Below are 18,963 nucleotides of genomic sequence, written 5' to 3' on the forward strand. Positions count from 1 at the left end.
TAAGAGGACGAATGAATGCAAACATTGCTTTCTATTATATTTTATATTTTCCTACAGTTGTTTTAATATGTTTGATTTCAGTTGACTTTATTAGATTATGTCCAGATATGTACTATTCTAAAATAGGCATGCAAAGTTATAATTCCATACTCCAAACCGACAAAATTAGGAACAAATTCGTAAGTAATTTTAGAACCATGAATTTATGGAATCTATTAATGGTCATCACATATGTATGGATTGATATTTGTCGCTATACTTAACAGTATCTTTATTGTATCCCGATATCAGGATGCGAAGATTAACATAACTCAATAATGATAATGCCATATTACAATAATGTTAATGCAATACCCCCAAATTATCATGATGATGAGATAATATAATTTTGTGTCGTCACTAACGAACTGTCTTATTTTCACCATAGTTAGATTGTATTGTTGTATTATTGAGTTTTCATGATTGTGTTATCTTCACATTAATATCGTCTCATGTTGTGTTTTACAGCAAGACGCTTACACCTTTTGGAGGCGGTGCCCCTGTGTCAGTGCTGGATGTCCTGAGAATCATCATTCTGCTGGAAAAGGACCTGGATGCAAGCTTCAGGGTATTTCATCAGGCCTGATATCTTGGCAAACATTCAGTCTGTTATAAGGAGATAAGCTAACTACTTTCATTACACATTATTAAACCCCCACAAACGAAGTTTATGGGGGCATAAAGGAGTGAGCTTGTCTGTTGGTCGGCTGGTCGGTCTGTCGGTCGGCTGTAAGTCTGTCGGTCGGGTACTTATTAAGGGTCTGCTCTCTAATTCAAGTTGTTTTCATCCCATCTTCACCAAACTTGGTCAGATGTTGTATCTAGATGATGTCTTGGTCAAGTTCCAATATGTGTCATGCCGGGTCAAAAACTAGGTCACGGGGTCACTTTTAAATATTGAGCATGGTGTTCGTTCTCTAATTCAAGTTGTTTTCATCCGAGCTTCACCAAACTTGGTCAGAAGTTTTATCTAGATTATGTCTAGGCCAAGTTCAAACATGGATCATGGCAGGTCAAAAAGTAAGTCACGGGTCACTTAGTGCGTTTTAATCATAAAGCATGGTGTTCACTCTCTAATTAAAGTAGTTTTCATCTGATCTTCATCACACTTGGTCAGATGTTGTATCTAGATGATGTCTAGGTTAAGTTCGAACATGGGCCATGCCTGGTCAAAAACTAGGTCACGGGGTCACTTAGTGCATATTAAACATAGACTCATTAAGTCTTTCAAATGTCTTTACAACAACATTAATTAGAGCATTGTCACAGACGTGACAAATTCCCCCACATGCATCATTGACACAGAATATTTTGAATGTTGTCTTAACAAAAATGCGCGGACACCAAGTACTTTTTGCTTTGACCTTTTCTGAATGAATCATGACCCTTAGTGTGTTTTTAAACTATGAAAAATATGCATGGTCCCACAAATGTGTTTTTGAATTCCTTTTTATCTGCTTATTGGATTTTGTTTTAACTCAAACTGCTTAAGTCCCTTAATGTGAAAATGATGGTAAAGAAAGCAATTTTCCTGCAATAAGTTATGGCAGAATTATAATCTTTGTCGTTTTGTCCAAAATAGAATATAGTTCATTTGTCAGTGTCCAAACATGTGTAATGGATGCATAGGTTTCATTGACACATTTCCATTTTAATTATTTCATGATTTCTCGGTATGTCTCACTGTGGCTTGTTGGTCTCGTGTTACAGACGATAGCCTCCTCTACTCTGCTGACAGGCACCGTAGTGATCTCTATGACAGAAGTGTGTGGCACTGGGTATGCCCTTATGAAGGATGATATAGGCAGTATTTGTGGTAAGCAATCATCTTCTACATTTCACATATGATTTAAAGGTTACTTTTATATTGAAGGCCATTAATGTATATATAATTTCATAGTTATATAAAACAGTTAGGATAGATTGATTAAATGGACAAACTAAACATGAAGATTGATCAAATGCATCTATGCTCAGTGTAGTATGGATGTATTCCGTATAGATTGGAATTAGCTGAAGGTCCAAGGCTGTCTATTTGTCATGATTGTGTCAATGGTTATTAACCGATACATTAAGATATAATAGGTCATGTGTGATTTTCAGTCTTTGATAAAGGAGCTCCTTCTTAAATAATCTAAGAAATACATTAAAAATATATGGTGTTGTCATGCAATCATATCAGTATCATGTAGCTTTTTAAAAACTCAACCACCATACATAATTGAGCCTAATTCTGGAAAACCCGGACTAATTGCATATGCGTTAAGTGTCCATGCAGATTAGCCTGTGAAGTCCTTATCAAAGACAACACTTTCCGCCTTGACTGTATTTTTGTTTAGAAGAGACATCTTTTTCAACAAAGAATTCAGTAAAAGAGGAAAGTGTAGTCTTTTATTAGCCTCTGCAGTTTTCCCAAGTAAGGCTCATTTTATATATTTGTTCTGTAGTCCCGTGTGGTGCAGGCTGGTCTCTGGATTCTCAGTCTAAGCAGTGTGTACCATGTGAATATGGCTTCTACCAACCAAGTACAGCTCAGACAATGTGCACCCAGTGTCCTAGTGGCAAGACCACGTACTCCAAAGGATCAAAAGCTGCATCTGACTGCGTTGGTAAGGACATAAAGTTGTATTTACAAATGTAAACATACAGATCATGTATTACATAATTTACTGTTTGTGAACATCTAATCATAATTTAGGAAGGATCATTTTGTAGAATCCTTCTTGCAAAAATAATGGTTTTATAAATATAAACTTGCCATGTATCTGAACAGTACTTTTGTACATAAATAACTTCAAATAGTTAATGTTTTGAAATGACTTGATTTGATGTATTTATTTCCTCTAGTGTCCTGTCCGATTGGTAAGTCATACAATGCCACCTCTGGTGAATGCATGGACTGTCCACGACACTATTACCAGGATGAGACCGGCAAGAACTTCTGTAAACCCTGTCCTATCGGCTTTAAGACAGTGGGGAATGGGTCAAACAGCAACACGCAATGTAAAGGTGGGTGTAAACATCTTTATTTTATGCTTTCCTGTGGTTTATAGAGAAATATCAGTGAAATAAAACTGGTATACCACTGTTTTAAACAGTGAAAAATATCGATATTTTTCACTGTTATACAGTGAAATGACGTATTTTTTTCGACGAAATGACGTCATAAATCCAGCAAAATTATCCATTTCAACTCATTTACAATGTAAATAAACGGTGAAAAAAACATAAAATAAAAAGAACATTTGTTTGATTTGATGGGATATCAATTTTATTTCACTGGTGATTATAGAAAAAATATATTTTCATTCGTGAAATAAAATCAATATTCCACCAAATCCAACAAATATCCTCTATTTATTATGGTAGTTCATCCTATAAACAATATGTTTGTCAATTAGGAGAGACAGCATAAAATCATATAAATTATCTGGAGTGATCTACCTCCAAAATGCTCAAGAAATTGAATTTAATGTTAAAAGTTATCACATTTCAGTGTGGATTTGCAACACACTTTTCTTCCAGAGTGATTAACAAATTATTGAGATATTTGCCCTTTGCCATCTGACAAAACAAAGTACTATTACCGTGAAAGAATGCTTTGAACTTGATTATTTCATTCTTGGAGATATTGCTATATTGTTTAACAAAACCCATTTACAGAGGACTGCCCTGCTGGCTACACTCGTAACCCTGGAGATATCACTAAATGCATGCAATGTCCACGTGGAACATACAGGAATACCCAGGATGACTGTCAGGCCTGCCCTGCTAGCAAATATACCATGGAAAGCACCGTTGCCATAATTGCAAGCAACTGCGACATGGGTAATGAATAGTTAACATGTAACATAATATGTTATACTATGGGTATTATTACATAGCTTTAACACATAGGAAGGAAGTATGTACTTAAAACATAAGATTGATTTTAAACTACATTTTGAGACATTGTGTCATTGGAGATATTGAGGACAACTAATTAAGTAACTATTTAATATTTTTAAGTATTACTGAGAAATCATGAGCATGGTATAAATATTGTTTCGATATTAACAAAACTCATTCAATACTATTACACATTGAAGTACAATATACAAATATTAAAACAGTGATTTTTCGTAGATTGAGCTGCTGTATGTCCAATGATGTATAACATAATCACACACTTAAAGGTTAATGAAACACAACAAATAAGTAGAAATGTATACTAATGAATTGATTTCTTATGTGATGAACTTAGTAAATATTTTGGTTTTGGAAACAAATGGTTTGTATGATTGGTGCAAAGTTTATAACTCTTTATAAAAGACACAACAAGGTTGCCATTGACTACTTTAAAAAAATAAGTTTTCATCATTGTTCTCTTATACATATGTTTGATTATACATTTTGTTAAACAGGTGAGTAATATAAACACTAATATTACAGATAACTGTTCCTTGGGTGCCTACTGGAATACATCCACCTCTACATGTACACCATGTCCTATTGGAGAATATCAGAATACACTGTACCAGGTTCAGTGTAAGATGTGCAACACAAACTATTCCACAAACGACACTGGCTCCAGTGATGTCTCAGCCTGTATATGCAAGTATCTCTGTGTCATGCATTTATTCATTTTGTTAGTGAGTTAGCTGTTTGGTTAGTGTTATTCTCCTAAAGATTTAAACCCTGTTACCCAGGAAAAAAAAAGTTGCTCTTTCTATATGTTAACATAATTTAAATGATTTTATTGATGGAAACTCTACCTGTCATATTTATTTAAGATTTATTTGACCCTTATAGTTTATGATACACATTTGTTTTACACAAACATTTGGTAAAAATAGCTGTAACGGTCATTGCATTTTTGACAGAAAATATATATCACAACTTTGTTGATTTGTCTAACATCATTCAGTGTAAAAGAAGAATAAATATATCTGTATTTACCAAAGCTATTCAATAATTTCACAAATGCCTCAGGCAGTGTCTGTGTTGTTACGAAACACTTCAGTTTATTACAGATGACCGTCACTTAAGCAGAAGTATGACAATATCAGTGCTAAAAGAAAGCCAGATAGTTGTTATAGTGTAGCAACAATATTTCTCTGTGACCACTAAAGATATGTTATGTAAAAAGTCTTCCAGCAAACACTTGAGGTCTGATTGCTTCAAAGAAGGCTGCATATAGTTGTAGCACTGTCAGTCTGGGCTACTGTCAAGATGTCACTTTGAAAATTCCTGTTTAAGCCATGCATTTGCCATGCATTAAAGGATTTTTAATAATTTTCTACAAATGTTAGCTATCAAAAGAAGGTGTGTCATGTGTTAAACCCGTCTCCTTACCTCTATGACCACGGTCAAATGTCAAATTTTGCCATAAAGCAGCTTGAAAGTTTTTGTCTCATCCATAATTGTGTCATATATTGGTGTATTTTAAATAACTTAGTGAAAATGCTTAAATTTATTAGACAACATGTTGCATGTAAAACCAATCTCTCTTACTTAAATGTCAAGTTCATACTCAGAAGCCAAAGGTCATTTATAAAAATTCAGCCATTTCTTTACCATATTTTGAGAGAATTTAAAATTACTTGTCACAAATGCACATCATAAGACATCATGCTTGGTGTAACACTTGTCTCTTTACCTCATAGGTCTAGGTCACACTAAGAGTTCTACTTGATATAGTGAGAATTCCTGTCTCATTTTGATGGATTTGTTAAATGACTTATATAAACCATCTTATGACCAAGTGTCGCATTTAATATCCATCTTTCTACCCAGAGGGCCAGATAAGATGCGTATTTGCGTAAAATACGCATGACAAAAAAGAAAATACGCATGACTTAAAATTTTGTTGAGTAAAAAAACTCCTGACTAAATTCGGATTACGCATTGTGTGCAATTTCAATGCGTATTAGCAGTTATACATGCTATTAATTCATGTAAAGATGACACACCGGTAAAAACGTAGTGACATCACCATCTATGTATAAAATGTGGTTCCCGACATAATTTACTCCTCAGTCAGAACGGTATCATTTAATGTTGGCCCACGATAAAGGCCGATGTTGACACAACGAGCTCCCCGCTGCATTGTTGAGAATCGATAAACGCTTATGGTGAAAACATTTGACATCACATTCGATAAAACCCGAATCGCCAAACTTCAAGCATACAATTTATGCTTTCAGTTCATCTCTTGTGTGGCACTATGGAAAAACCTTTACATTCAAGCACTGTTTAAATGGCGCCAAAATACACATATAATAAACAAGTTTAGACGATTTCAATCGTGGCTGTACAGTGTGTGCTAAACAATTGCTTGCCAAATCAAGACGGAAAAAGAGATTAATTACTGCTTATAAGCCGAGGGCAAAAAACTAAAAAAACACTATTAAATAAAAAAAAAGTGATTGCTTTATTGTGTACAAGACTGCTTGTTATAGCGAGTTAACATTACATGTGTAATTTATTATTAATTCTGATCCTTTGAACATAAATACTCCTTAAAATTATCGGATTTTGATTTTCACTCATCAATTAAAAATTTCATGAGTGAAATACCCCTCGGCTGAAAAAATTATCTGGAGCTCTGTTTCTACCTCAAGCTTTCTTTAAGATCACTCTCAGAGATCAAAGTTAAATTAGGCCAACAAAAAGCTTGAAAATTCTAGTCTCAGCCATGAAGTTTTCATATATGGGTGGATTCTAAATTAACTTGGCACAAACGTACATGATCGAAAGAAGTCTGTCTCTCTGCCTCATACATTGAGGTAACATTTAGAGCTTGAAGGTCAAATCTGAAAACAAAGTGGAATGTACAAGAATTGGTCTTATGGAAATATGTCTTGTTCTTAAGAATAATTGGCATGTGAGTCTTGTGTCATCTGTCAAAATCAACATTAAAGAATTAATTTTTATATACAATTTTTGTGATAATTTGAAAGTCAATTTCGTAAAAAAATAAAAAAATTCCTCAATGGTTAAGCACAATCTGTTACAATATTAAAAGTGTTAAGCTTATAGTTTTACATAGACAAATATGTCAAGATATTGGACGCATATTTTTATGCCCCCCTTCGAAGAAGAGGGGGTATATTGCTTTGCTCATGTCGGTCGGTCTGTCGGTCCGTCCACCAGGTGGTTGTCAGACGATAACTCAAGAACGCTTGGGCCTAGGATCATGAAACTTCATAGGTACATTGATCATGACTCGCAGATGACCCCTATTGATTTTGAGGTCACTTGGTCAAAGGTCAAGGTCACGGTGACCCGAAATAGTAAAATGGTTTCCGGATGATAACTCAAGAACGCTTAGGCCTAGTATCATGAAACTTGATAGGTAGATTGATCATGACTCGCAGATGACCCCTATTGATTTTCAGGTCACTAGGTCAAAAGTCAAGGTCACAGTGACCCGAAATAGTAAAATGGTTTCCGGATGATAACTCAAGAACGCTTAGGCCTAGGATCATGAAACTTGATAGGTAGATTGATCATGACTCGCAGATGACCCCTATTGATTTTCAGGTCACTAGGTCAAAGGTCAAGGTCACAGTGACCCGAAATAGTAAAATGGTTTCCGGATGATAACTCAAGAACGCTTAGGCCTAGGATCATGAAACTTGATTGGTAGATTGATCATGACTCCCAGATGACCCCTATTGATTTTCAGGTCACTAGGTCAAAGGTCAAGGTCACGATGACCAGAAATAGTAAAATGGTTTCCGGATGATAACTGAAGAACTCTTATTCCTAGGATCATGAAACTTGATAGGTAGATTGATCATGACTCGCAGATGACCCCTATTGATTTTCAGGTCACTAGGTCAAAGGTCAAGGTCACGGTGACCCGAAATAGTAAAATGGTGTCCGGATGATAACTCAAGAATGCTTATGGCTAGGATCATGAAACTTCATAGGTACATTGATCATGACTTGCAGATGACCCCTTTTGATTTTCAGGTCACTAGGTCAAAGGTCAAGGTCACAGTGACAAAAAACATATTCACACAATGGCTGTCACTACAACGGAGAGCCCATATGGGGGGCATGCATGTTTTACAAACAGCTCTTGTTTATATTCAGATATTCAGTTGAAACTTCACAAAGCAGGGAAAGTATGACTTTCAGTCAAATAAAGAGTATTCCTCTGTCGAAATTAATGCAACATCTTGTTTTCAACAACACATGTCCCTGTTACTCATGAAGTATTGATTGTTCAGGGTGCTGCATTGTTTATTTCATGTTACTAAATCAAAAGGCAAACTAATGCCTTGAATGATTAATAAAAATAGAAAAATATCAATTTGAATTGTGTTGGATTAATATGAACATATTAAGGTATTATTGCAATTATATACTTAAGATCATGACCCTTTTAAATTGTGTTTTGTTTACATCAGAAGAGAAGTTACATTTATAACAAAGTTTTACATTCAAATAAGGATGCTTTTTTCACTGATAACATTTAGGATTACAATATACTTTAAAACAAAGGAATTTTCATAATAAATGCATATTAAATGAAATTCTTGCCATCAAATGTTTATGAAGTGTAGTTATGTTTGAAAATGGTACTCAAAATAAGCATTTACAAAATGTCCAATACAGGTATAGTAAAGAATTATATGTGTTCATGTTGCAGTCTTCTGTCCCGCGGGAAATGAACAGAAAGTGTCAGGAGAGTGCGCACCTTGTGAAAGAAGCTTCTACAAAGACAACACAGGCAACAACAAGTTTGCCATGTGCAAGCCATGTGGTAACGGGATTACGACTGAAAGAACAGGAGCTACTTCCCAGACCATGTGTAGCATACGTAAGCTTTATGGCTTTACATGAATTTGATATTATGAAATAAATAACTTGTGTTAGCTAACACACCATTTTCATAAGTGGTATTACTCAGAAACCTGCCCAATAAGGAGGAGCAAAAACCAGGCATTGTTAGGAATGTCTGTCTGTCCATCCGTCTGTGTGTCTATTTGACTGTTTGTGTCTGTTTGTATGTATGCGTGTGTGTCTTTCTATATGTGTGTCTGTCCATCATGTGTGTGTGTGTCTGTATGTGTGTCTGTCTGTTTGTGTGTCTGTCCATCATGTGTGTGTGTGTGTCTGTATGTGTGTCTGTCTGTATGTGTGTCTGGGTGTGTTTTTCTGTCTGTCTGTCTGTATTGTCTGTCTGTCTGTGTGTCTGCCTTTCAGTCTGTGTGTATGTATGTCTGTCTGGCTGTATCTGTGTCTGTCTATCTGTCTGTCTGTCTGTCTGTCCATCATGTGTGTGTGTGTCTGTATGTGTGTCTGTCTGTCTGTCTGTCTGTCTGTCTGTCTGTCTGTCTGTCTGTCTGTCTGTCTGTCTGTCTGTCTGTGTATATGTATGTGTCTGTCTGTTTGTCTGTATTGTCTGTCTGGGTGTGCTTTTCTGTCTGTCTTTCTGTCTGTCTGGGTGTGTTTTTCTGTCTGTCTGTCACCCTGTCTGTCTGTCTTTCATAAATTTGAATTCTTATGTTCTCCTACAAGTTTCTATGTACAACATTAACATTTCCATGAATTGTTCCATATGATACAAAGTTGTTCATGTGCAATTTTTGTCATAATGTGTAAACAATTGCAAAAGTTTGTAAATTATAATTTCTATAAATGGTTACTTCAACATGCAACAGTATTGTTAACTACTGTGACATGCTCAAGTTTGAGATGTTGCATGATCCAGTGTGTCTGTTCATAGCATAGGGTCATTAGGTATTTAAATTAAATATCATATCCAAGGAAATTTAATAGACTAAAGATTTAAGAGGCATTTATTTAGCATTCTTGAATTTAAATATTCCTAAATGTACATCCCTTATACATATTCATGTAATTGTGATAAATATAAAGAGTGATTGTTTTGCACAGGAATTGGCAATGAAAAATACGTTTTGTGTTGGCCATATAGCAATGATGGCTCTTTCTTGGTTTGCTCTTGTTTGTCAGTCTGTCGGTTGGTAGATAGTTTGGTTCTTAATATGGTTGTTTCGTAGACCATTTCTTTTCAAAACGATGTTCAGACAACTTAAGATCATACAAGTTGGTATGATATTAACTTGGACATATAGGAAGATGCCACAGGGGCTTGTAACATAAAAATACTCATGATTACTTTCTCCTAAGCAGACTTTCAAATATTATAAACCACTTTGTTATTGTTATGCACTGTATTTCCTTTTTTTTAAGGTTTCAACACATTATATTTAAAAAAATGCAAATAAAAATAACACAATAGTGTAATGCAATGTAAATCTGTTCAACCATTAAAATGAAATGTCTTGACATGGTTTTTACAAAGAACCATTTGTAGCCAGCTTAATTAACAGTATTATGACTTTAATATCTGAATTTAGTTATGACGCTGAAAGATTTTCATCCTTCCAAAGTAATGCTCTTGACAAAAATCTGCTCACAATTCCGTAATTATGTTCATACAGAACATCATATATGCCTCAATCTGGGAAAACTGGACTTACTAAATGTGGGTAAAGTGTCATCCAAGATTATCCTGTGCAAGTGTGGGTAAAGTGTCATCCAAGATTATCCTGTGCAAATGTGGGTAAAGTGTCATCCAAGATTATCCTGTGCAAATGTGGGTAAAGTGTCATCCAAGATTATCCTGTGCAAATGTGGGTAAAGTGTCATCCAAGATTATCCTGGGCAAATGTGGGTAAAGTGACATCCAAGATTATCCTAGGCAAATGTGGGTAAAGTGACATCCAAGATTATCCTAGGCAAATGTGGGTAAAGTGACATCCAAGATTATCCTAGGCAAATGTGGGTAAAGTGTCATCCAAGATTAGCCTGTGCAAATGTGGGTAAAGTGTCATCCAAGATTAGCCTGGGCAAATGTGGGTAAAGTGACATCCAAGATTATCCTAGGCAAATGTGGGTAAAGTGTCATCCAAGATTGTCCTGTGCAAATGTGGGTAAAGTGACATCCAAGATTTATATCCTATGCAAATGTGGGTAAAGTGACATCCAAGATTAGCCTGTGCAAATGTGGGTTAAATGTCATCCAAGATTAGCCTGTGCAAATGTGGGTAAAGTGACATCCAAGATTAGCCTGTGCAAATGTGGGTAAAGTGACATCCAAGATTATCCTAGGCAAATGTGGGTAAAGTGTCATCCAAGATTAGCCTGTGCAAATGTGGGTAAAGTGACATCCAAGATTATCCTAGGCAAATGTGGGTAAAGTGACATCCAAGATTATCCTAGGCAAATGTGGGTAAAGTGTCATCCAAGATTAGCCTGTGCAAATGTGGGTAAAGTGTCATCCAAGATTAGCCTGTGCAAATGTGGGTAAAGTGTTAACCAAGATTAGCCTGTGCAAATGTGGGTAAAGTGTCATCCAAGATTAGCCTGTGCAAATGTGGGTAAAGTGTCATCCAAGATTAGCCTGTGCAAATGTGGGTAAAGTGTTATCCAAGATTAGCCTGTGCAAATGTGGGTAAAGTGACATCCAAGATTAGCCTGTGCAAATGTGGGTAAAGTGTTATCCAAGATTAGCCTGTGCAAATGTGGGTAAAGTGTTATCCAAGATTAGCCTGTGCAAATGTGGGTAAAGTGTTATCCAAGATTAGCCTGTGCAAATGTGGGTAATCCAAGATTATCCTGAGCAAATGTGGGTAATCCAAGATTATCCTGTGCAAATGTGGGTAATCCAAGATTATCCTGTGCAAATGTGGGTAATCCAAGATTATCCTGAGCAAATGTGGGTAATCCAAGATTATCCTGTGCAAATGTGGGTAATCCAAGATTATCCTGTGCAAATGTGGGTAATCCAAGATTATCCTGTGCAAATGTGGGTAATCCAAGATTATCCTGTGCAAATGTGGGTAATCCAAGATTATCCTGAGCAAATGTGGGTAATCCAAGATTATCCTGTGCAAATGTGGGTAATCCAAGATTATCCTGAGCAAATGTGGGTAATCCAAGATTAGCCTGTGCAAATGTGGGTAATCCAAGATTATCGTGTGCAAATGTGGGTAATCCAAGATTATCCTGTGCAGTCTGCAATCAGGGTAGATACTTTGCGCCTAAACTTAAGTTTTCGTTTAAACAAACAATGCCATAAAGGTGGAAAGTGTCAACTCTGATAAGCATGTGAGGAATGCACATACACAGATGCATTTCAAAACAATACCATTAAATTCTTACAATGTATTGTGTTTCCCTGTAATTGGATGATGATAGACAGTTTGTTGATTATTGCTGTCATGTTTCAGCCGTGTGTCGTGGCGGACAGTATATCAAGAATGGAGCCTGTGAGGCCTGCCCTATGGACTCATTTTCCAATGATGCCTTACCCAACTCCAACACGACCTGTATCAAGTGTACTGGTGCCAGTGGACTGTTTGGCACCAAAGAGACCGGATCCAACTCCTCACAGTGTGAACGTACGCATTTCTCATCTGGATCATTTGTATAGCAACCTACTCAATATTCTTTTATTATACCTGCATATGCAAAGTAAAGTTGATATGCTTACATCATCATGGAGGTCTTTCCATAAAAAGAAAGTTGTCAAGGTCACTGCTACATAAAAAAGCAAAAACTATTTTAGCTAAAAACTTAAGTTCTGATTTCCCTTTAGCACCTGCAGACCTAACTTGAGATTTTCACAATTATTTTAGTTATATTGGATTAAAGTATTACACCCTCTACACCTGGTTTCATGGCTTTGCATTTTTTTTGCCATCTTTGTTTTTTTGCCATCCTTACATCCTTCACAGATCAAGTGTTACACAGATCTTAAACCTGGCATATTATGTGAAAAGTCAGCAATCTTGTTTTTATTGAAATTGTAAATTAAAATACTGTATGCGCTAAATTGTTTTGTTGAAATGAAGGTTTAACTGTTTAATATGAGTTAAAGACAACTGGTATTGCTGTACATAAAAGAATGATTTATTTGTGGATATTGGTTTTTGTGATGCAGTTGAACTGGTATTAATTTGAGAACGGATGAGACTGCTGTTATAATGTTTCCCATTTTCTTGATTAATTGTTTGTGAAAGAGAACATATATTTTTTTTAAATTATGAATACTATTTATGGGATATAAACTCATATATATATGTTAAACCATGATTATGAGGAATTACTAAATTATTAACTGAAAGACATGCACATATTGAACAAATTCGTTGCTTTTCATTTCTCAATGATTTGTATATACTACATGACATTCAGCATACAATGAGGAAGTTTGTTTCTAATTCAAGGATGGTATTTTAATGTCATAAATACTGACCTGTTATCGTATGCTATACTTTCCAAGGGGAAATAACTAATCCGGAATTTTAACTGGGAATCCGCCACCTCAATACCGTAATACAGGCCAGGTTAAACATAGTGCAATACAACCTAGCCAAAAATCGGTAACCAACCCTCAATATTCTTTCCGGATCAACCAGGTGTATACGTGTCTTTTTCGGCTCTGAATTAAAATATTGTTTTTCACTAAGTTGATTGGGGTTTTGAATAGATAAATTGTGTTATTTATCTTTTTATTTCTCATTCGTATTAATTTGTGTGAATTTAATGGATTTTGTTTCATTTGAAGAAGGTAAGCCATGCTTGTTTTTATCGAACAATGGTTTATTTCTACCATGCTGGGTGTTTTCAGGCGCGAACGACCACGTGCAAAACGTGCTCTTCTAATACATTGCTAGAACGTGCAAAGCATGTTCTTCTAATGTGTTACGAGATCGTGCAAAGCGTGTTCTTCTATTGACAGATTGTTTATCATTTGCCATTGTGTGCAATAATGATTTTAATGTTCCGTATGACAATCTAATTGATCGTCATTTTATTTTTCATCTGTTTTGAATTAAACTTTTGTTTAATTTATGATCTACGGCAGTATTATTATAATTTTCATTATGGTCAAATAATGATTTTATGTGCCGTATTATAATCTGGTCTGTGACCAGTTTATGGTTGAATATGCTTTGCTCTTGTTTTTAGCCGGATTTTTTTCGAAAAAATCTCGGCTTATAGATTGATGTTGTCGGGCGGGCGGGGGGGGCGGGCGGGCGGGCGGGGTGGCGGCGTGCTCGAAAATGTTAAAGTTCTTATTTCATGGTATAACTTTGGTATGCTTGGACCTAGAGTCTTCAAACTTGACATGAAGGTTGGCCAGGATTAACAGATGACCACTGGTCATTTCAAGGTCATTCATTTGAAGGTCAAGGTCACTGTGACCTTCAATATAAAAAATGTTAAAGTTGTTATAACTTTGGTATGCTTGGACCTAGAGTCTTGAAACTTGACATGAAGGTTGGCCATAACTAGTTAGTAACCACTGGTCATTTCAAGGTCATTCATTTGAAGGTCAAGGTCACTGTGACCTTGAATGTAAAAATGTTAAAGTTCTTATTTCATGGTATAACTTTGGTATGCTTGGACCTAGAGTCTTCAAACTTGACATGAAGGTTGGCCAGGATTAACAGATGACCACTGGTCATTTCAAGGTCATTCATTTGAAGGTGAAGGTCACTGTGACCTTCAATATAAAAATGTTAAAGTTGTTATAACTTTGGTATGCTTGGACCTAGAGTCTTGAAACTTGACATGAAGGTTGGCCAGAACTAGTAAGTAACCACTGGACATTTCAAGGTCATTCATTTGAAGGTCAAGGTCACTGTGACCTTGAATGTAAAAATGTTAAAGTTGTTATAACTTTGGTATGCTTGGACCTAGAGTCTTGAAACTTGACATGAAGGTTGGCCAGAACTAGTAAGTAACCACTGGACATTTCAAGGTCATTCATTTGAAGGTCAAGGTCACTGTGACCTTGAATGTAAAAATGTTAAAGTTCTTATTTCATGTTATAACTTTGGTATGCTTGTACCTAGAGTCTTCAAACTTGAAATAAAGATTGGCCAGTACTAGAAGATGACCACTGGTCATTTCAATGTCATTCATTTGAAGGTCAAGGTCACTGTGACCTTAAATGTTAAAATGTTAAAATTGTTATAACTTTGGTATGCTTGGACATAGAGTCTTCAAACTTGACATGAAGGTTTGCAAGCACACTTAGATGACCACTGGTCATTTCAAGGTCATTCATTCTAAGGTCAAGGTCACTGTGACCTTGAATGTAAAAATGTTAAAGTTCTTATAACTTTGGTAGGTAAAAATGTTAAAGTTCTTATTCCATGTTATAACTTTGGTATGCTTGTACCTAGAGTCTTCAAACTTGACATAAAGGTTGGCCAGTACTAGAAGATCACCACTGCTCATTTCAATGTCATTCATTTGAAGGTCAAGGTCACTGTGACCTTCAATGTTAAAATGTTAAAATTGTTATAACTTTGGTATGCTTGGACCTAGAATCTCAAACTTGACGTAAAGGTTTGCAAGCACACTTAGATGACCACTGGTCATTTCAAGGTCATTCATTTCAATGTCATTCATTTGAAGGTCAAGGTCACTGTGAACTTAAATGTTAAAATGTTAAAATTGTTGTAACTTTGGTATGCTTGGACCTAGAATCTCAAACTTGACGTAAAGGTTTGCAAGCACACTTAGATGACCACTGGTCATTTCAAGGTCATTCATTTGAAGGTCGAGGTCACTGTGACCTTGGATGTAAATATGTTAAAGTTGTTAATACTTTGGTATGCTTAGACCTAGAGTCTTCAAACTTGATATGAAGGTTGGCCAGAACTAGTAGATGACCACTGGTCATTTTAAGGTCAAGGTCACCGTGACCTTGAATGTAAAAATGTTAAAATTCTTATTTCATGGTATAACTTTCTTATGCTTGGACTTACAGTCTTCAAACTGGACATGAAGGTTGGCCAGCACTAGTAGATGACAATTGGTCATTTTAAGGTCATTGAAGGTCAAGGTCACTGTGACCTTGAATGTTAAAAATTAAAAGTTGTTTTAACTTTCGTATGCTTGGACATGGACTTTGCCATGACTAACAGATGACCACTGGTCAAGAGAACAACTGGTCATTTTAAAGTCTTTCAATTGACAGTGACCTTAAATGTGAATTTCATTTTGACCTTTGAACAATATTTCAGTAATTTAAGTATTGCATTGACAAAAATACGAAAGGTACTTTCCTGTCATTTAAATCAAAAATCCGGCTTCAATGCGGTCATCTCCGACCGCGGAACTCTTGTTCATATATTCGACTACATGATGGTCGCAGAAACAAGAGTGGATAAATACCCGGTGACTTCGCAAGATCATGGATGATAGTTGCAGTATAAGTCACCGGGTATCGGGCACGATCGCGACCGTACTATGCTAAGTCTCTAAGACAGTCGGTCAACATCAGACCATATGGCGACACCCGTCAGCCGGTCTTTGCCCGATGGCATTGGTCAAGGACATCGACCAATGCCGGACCATTTGGCATCCGCCATACGGTCATTATCCGGTGACAACACTGGTCATGATATGACCGGTACGTCACCGGGGACATTGATCACGGACCTTTGATCGACGTCTGACCGGCTGGTCCGGTCACCGGTCATGTCACCGGTCCAGTCCGGTCATTGATCACCGGTCCGGTCACCGGTCCGGTCACTGGTCTGGTCCGGTCACCGGTCATGTCTCCGGTCCGGTCACCGGTCCGGTCATTGATCACCGGTCCGGTCAGGTCACCGGTCCAGTCCAGTCACCGGTCATGTCACCGGTCTGGTCCGGTCATTGATCACCGGTCCGGTCACCGGTCATGTCACCGGTCCGGTCACCGGTCCGGTCATTGATCACCGGTCAGGTCACCGGTCATGTCCAGTCACCGGTCATGTCACCGGTCCGGTCACCGGTCCGGTCATTGATCACTGGTCCAGTCAGGTCACCGGTCCAGTCCAGTCACCGGTCATGTCACCGGTCCGGTCACTGGTCCGGTCCGGTCATTGATCACCGGTCCGGTCCGGTCACAGGTCATGTCACCAATCCGGTCATGTCACCGGTCCGGTCCGGTCATTGATCACCAGTCCGGTCAACAGTCATCAGTTAGGCCTGCCACCGATAACACCAGTCACCGGTCAAGAAGAAGAACTCGGTCTTCTTCATTGAATTATTCTCCTATTCGTCGTCGAATACATCAAGGAGTAGACATCGGACACGCTCTTCTTCGTCGAGCAGTTCTCATCGTCGCGGCTCTCGTAAGCGATCACGTCGTCACTCACGGAGACGTTATTCTAGAAGATCTCGGTCTCATCGCAGCCGATCCACATCTCGACAGCGCAGCCGATCCAGATCTCGACATCGCAGGAAACGAGGACGTCGTCAACCTTCACGTAGACATCAGCGGACTTCATTGAGCACAACAGGATAGTTATCGAACATACCTCTCCTTCATTGAGCAGTTCTCGGCGTTGATACGCTCGTAAGCGATCACGTGGATGCTCACGGAGACAATATTGTAGAAGACAATATTTCCAGCATCGCCGAACAATATTTCGGCATCGCAGTTATATGGATGTCGCCACTTCTCACGTAGGCGTTAATGAACCTACTGGTCATATCGACGTTCTCCATTTTATTCCTTTAGGAATATCATGTCTCCATTCCACGTGTGATGGTTTTTCTTATGGCATCCACACATGTTGCAGTCACCGAGCCGTAGTTTTATAGAAACACTAGTGCGTTTAACTTTCAGGCTTCGGGATAAGCTGTTCTTTTCTCCACTACGACTACAAGGACACTTATGCCTATTAATACTGATAATCCACCGTTGTTTTCCGGTTAACATTATCAGATGACTTCTTGGATGGTCATTCTTCTGCACCAGATATTTCCATTCTGACGCAGTTATATTATACCGGTCCCGATCACCGGACATCGGTCACCATTCATCGGTCATATCACCGATCACTGATCACCGGTCAGAAGAAGTGATGTCTCATCGCCATCGGATTGGATTTTTGGCACGATCTTCTTTTCCGAGCAGTGCTTGACATTGATATCAGACCATATGGATTTCACCATTTTTCGGACTTTAACTGGTAACGTCACCGGTCATATTATGACTGGTCCGTTTACCTGGCTACAGTTACCGGTCATTGACCGGTCCGGTTCGGTCACCAGTTACCAATTACCGTTATTCCACTGTGTTTTCATTGGTCAATTTTTAGTATCACGGCTATCGTCTACATTACCTAGTTGTATACCACTGGCTATGATTGTATTGAATACTATATTTTATGGATTCAACAATCTACATGACTTTTTGTGTTTTTCAATACTGATGTTCTACTGGCGACAGTTACCAAATCATGCTATATCTGTTATTTGTACTTCTATCTCAACCGGCTACATGCAGACTACTGGTCTTGCAGATAGATCGGCTGAAGTGGGCTCGGAGACTAGCATTGAGGTCGAACATTACTATTTGACCTCTATTAATTTATGTTCGAGACCCAAAGGATGAATTGTTTTAACCGCCTTTACCTGTCGGCTACAGACTTTGCAGTCAGTGTCACGGAACAGTTGGGACACATTAATGACGCTAGCAGGATTAGCAAGACGACATTTGTATCGACTTCTGCTTTTCTATTGCTCCTACGACAGTGCATATTTTCAAGCTACTGGAATCAACAAGAGTTCTGATACATAGGATTGCCTATCAGATTGACCGCATAGCGGCTACAGTCTTGTAGATGGCTTAGGACCTATTGAACTCAGATCTTAGATCCTAGGATCTGGAGGGACCTCATCTTAAAGTTATTCTTCTATTACACTTCTGGCCATAACAGGCCGTCTTCCTATAACTGGTCGTATTCCTTTCGGAATTCGTCCCGGTTAGGAGTCTTGAAGTAAATGGATTAATCAAGTCAGAATTTAAGACTTCCATGCATTTTACCGGCAAACGTGGACCCCCTTAAGGTTACTCCTAGGGTTTTCACCTTTTTCTGCCATCACACCTCC

General features: G+C 37.6%; 1 protein-coding gene and 1 long non-coding RNA gene across 2 annotated transcripts in view; both read left to right on the top strand.

The window, feature by feature from the left end:
* LOC127847979 (uncharacterized) overlaps positions 1-18,963 on the top strand; it is a gene marked incomplete in the record, with an annotated part of 86,643 nt that overhangs the window by 46,460 nt on the left and 21,220 nt on the right. The window contains 8 exon segments of the mRNA XM_052380233.1: positions 508-607; positions 1,750-1,855; positions 2,487-2,648; positions 2,887-3,048; positions 3,703-3,867; positions 4,471-4,632; positions 8,681-8,851; positions 12,291-12,461. Coding sequence (XP_052236193.1) covers positions 508-607; positions 1,750-1,855; positions 2,487-2,648; positions 2,887-3,048; positions 3,703-3,867; positions 4,471-4,632; positions 8,681-8,851; positions 12,291-12,461 — 1,199 coding nt within the window.
* On the top strand, positions 14,128-15,805 carry LOC127848324 (uncharacterized). Its single transcript, XR_008034456.1, has 2 exons — positions 14,128-15,000; positions 15,334-15,805. It is a non-coding gene; the product is annotated as an uncharacterized LOC127848324 (long non-coding RNA).

Source organism: Dreissena polymorpha, chromosome 10 (genome assembly GCF_020536995.1).
Source record: "Dreissena polymorpha isolate Duluth1 chromosome 10, UMN_Dpol_1.0, whole genome shotgun sequence".
NCBI lineage: Eukaryota > Metazoa > Mollusca > Bivalvia > Myida > Dreissenidae > Dreissena > Dreissena polymorpha.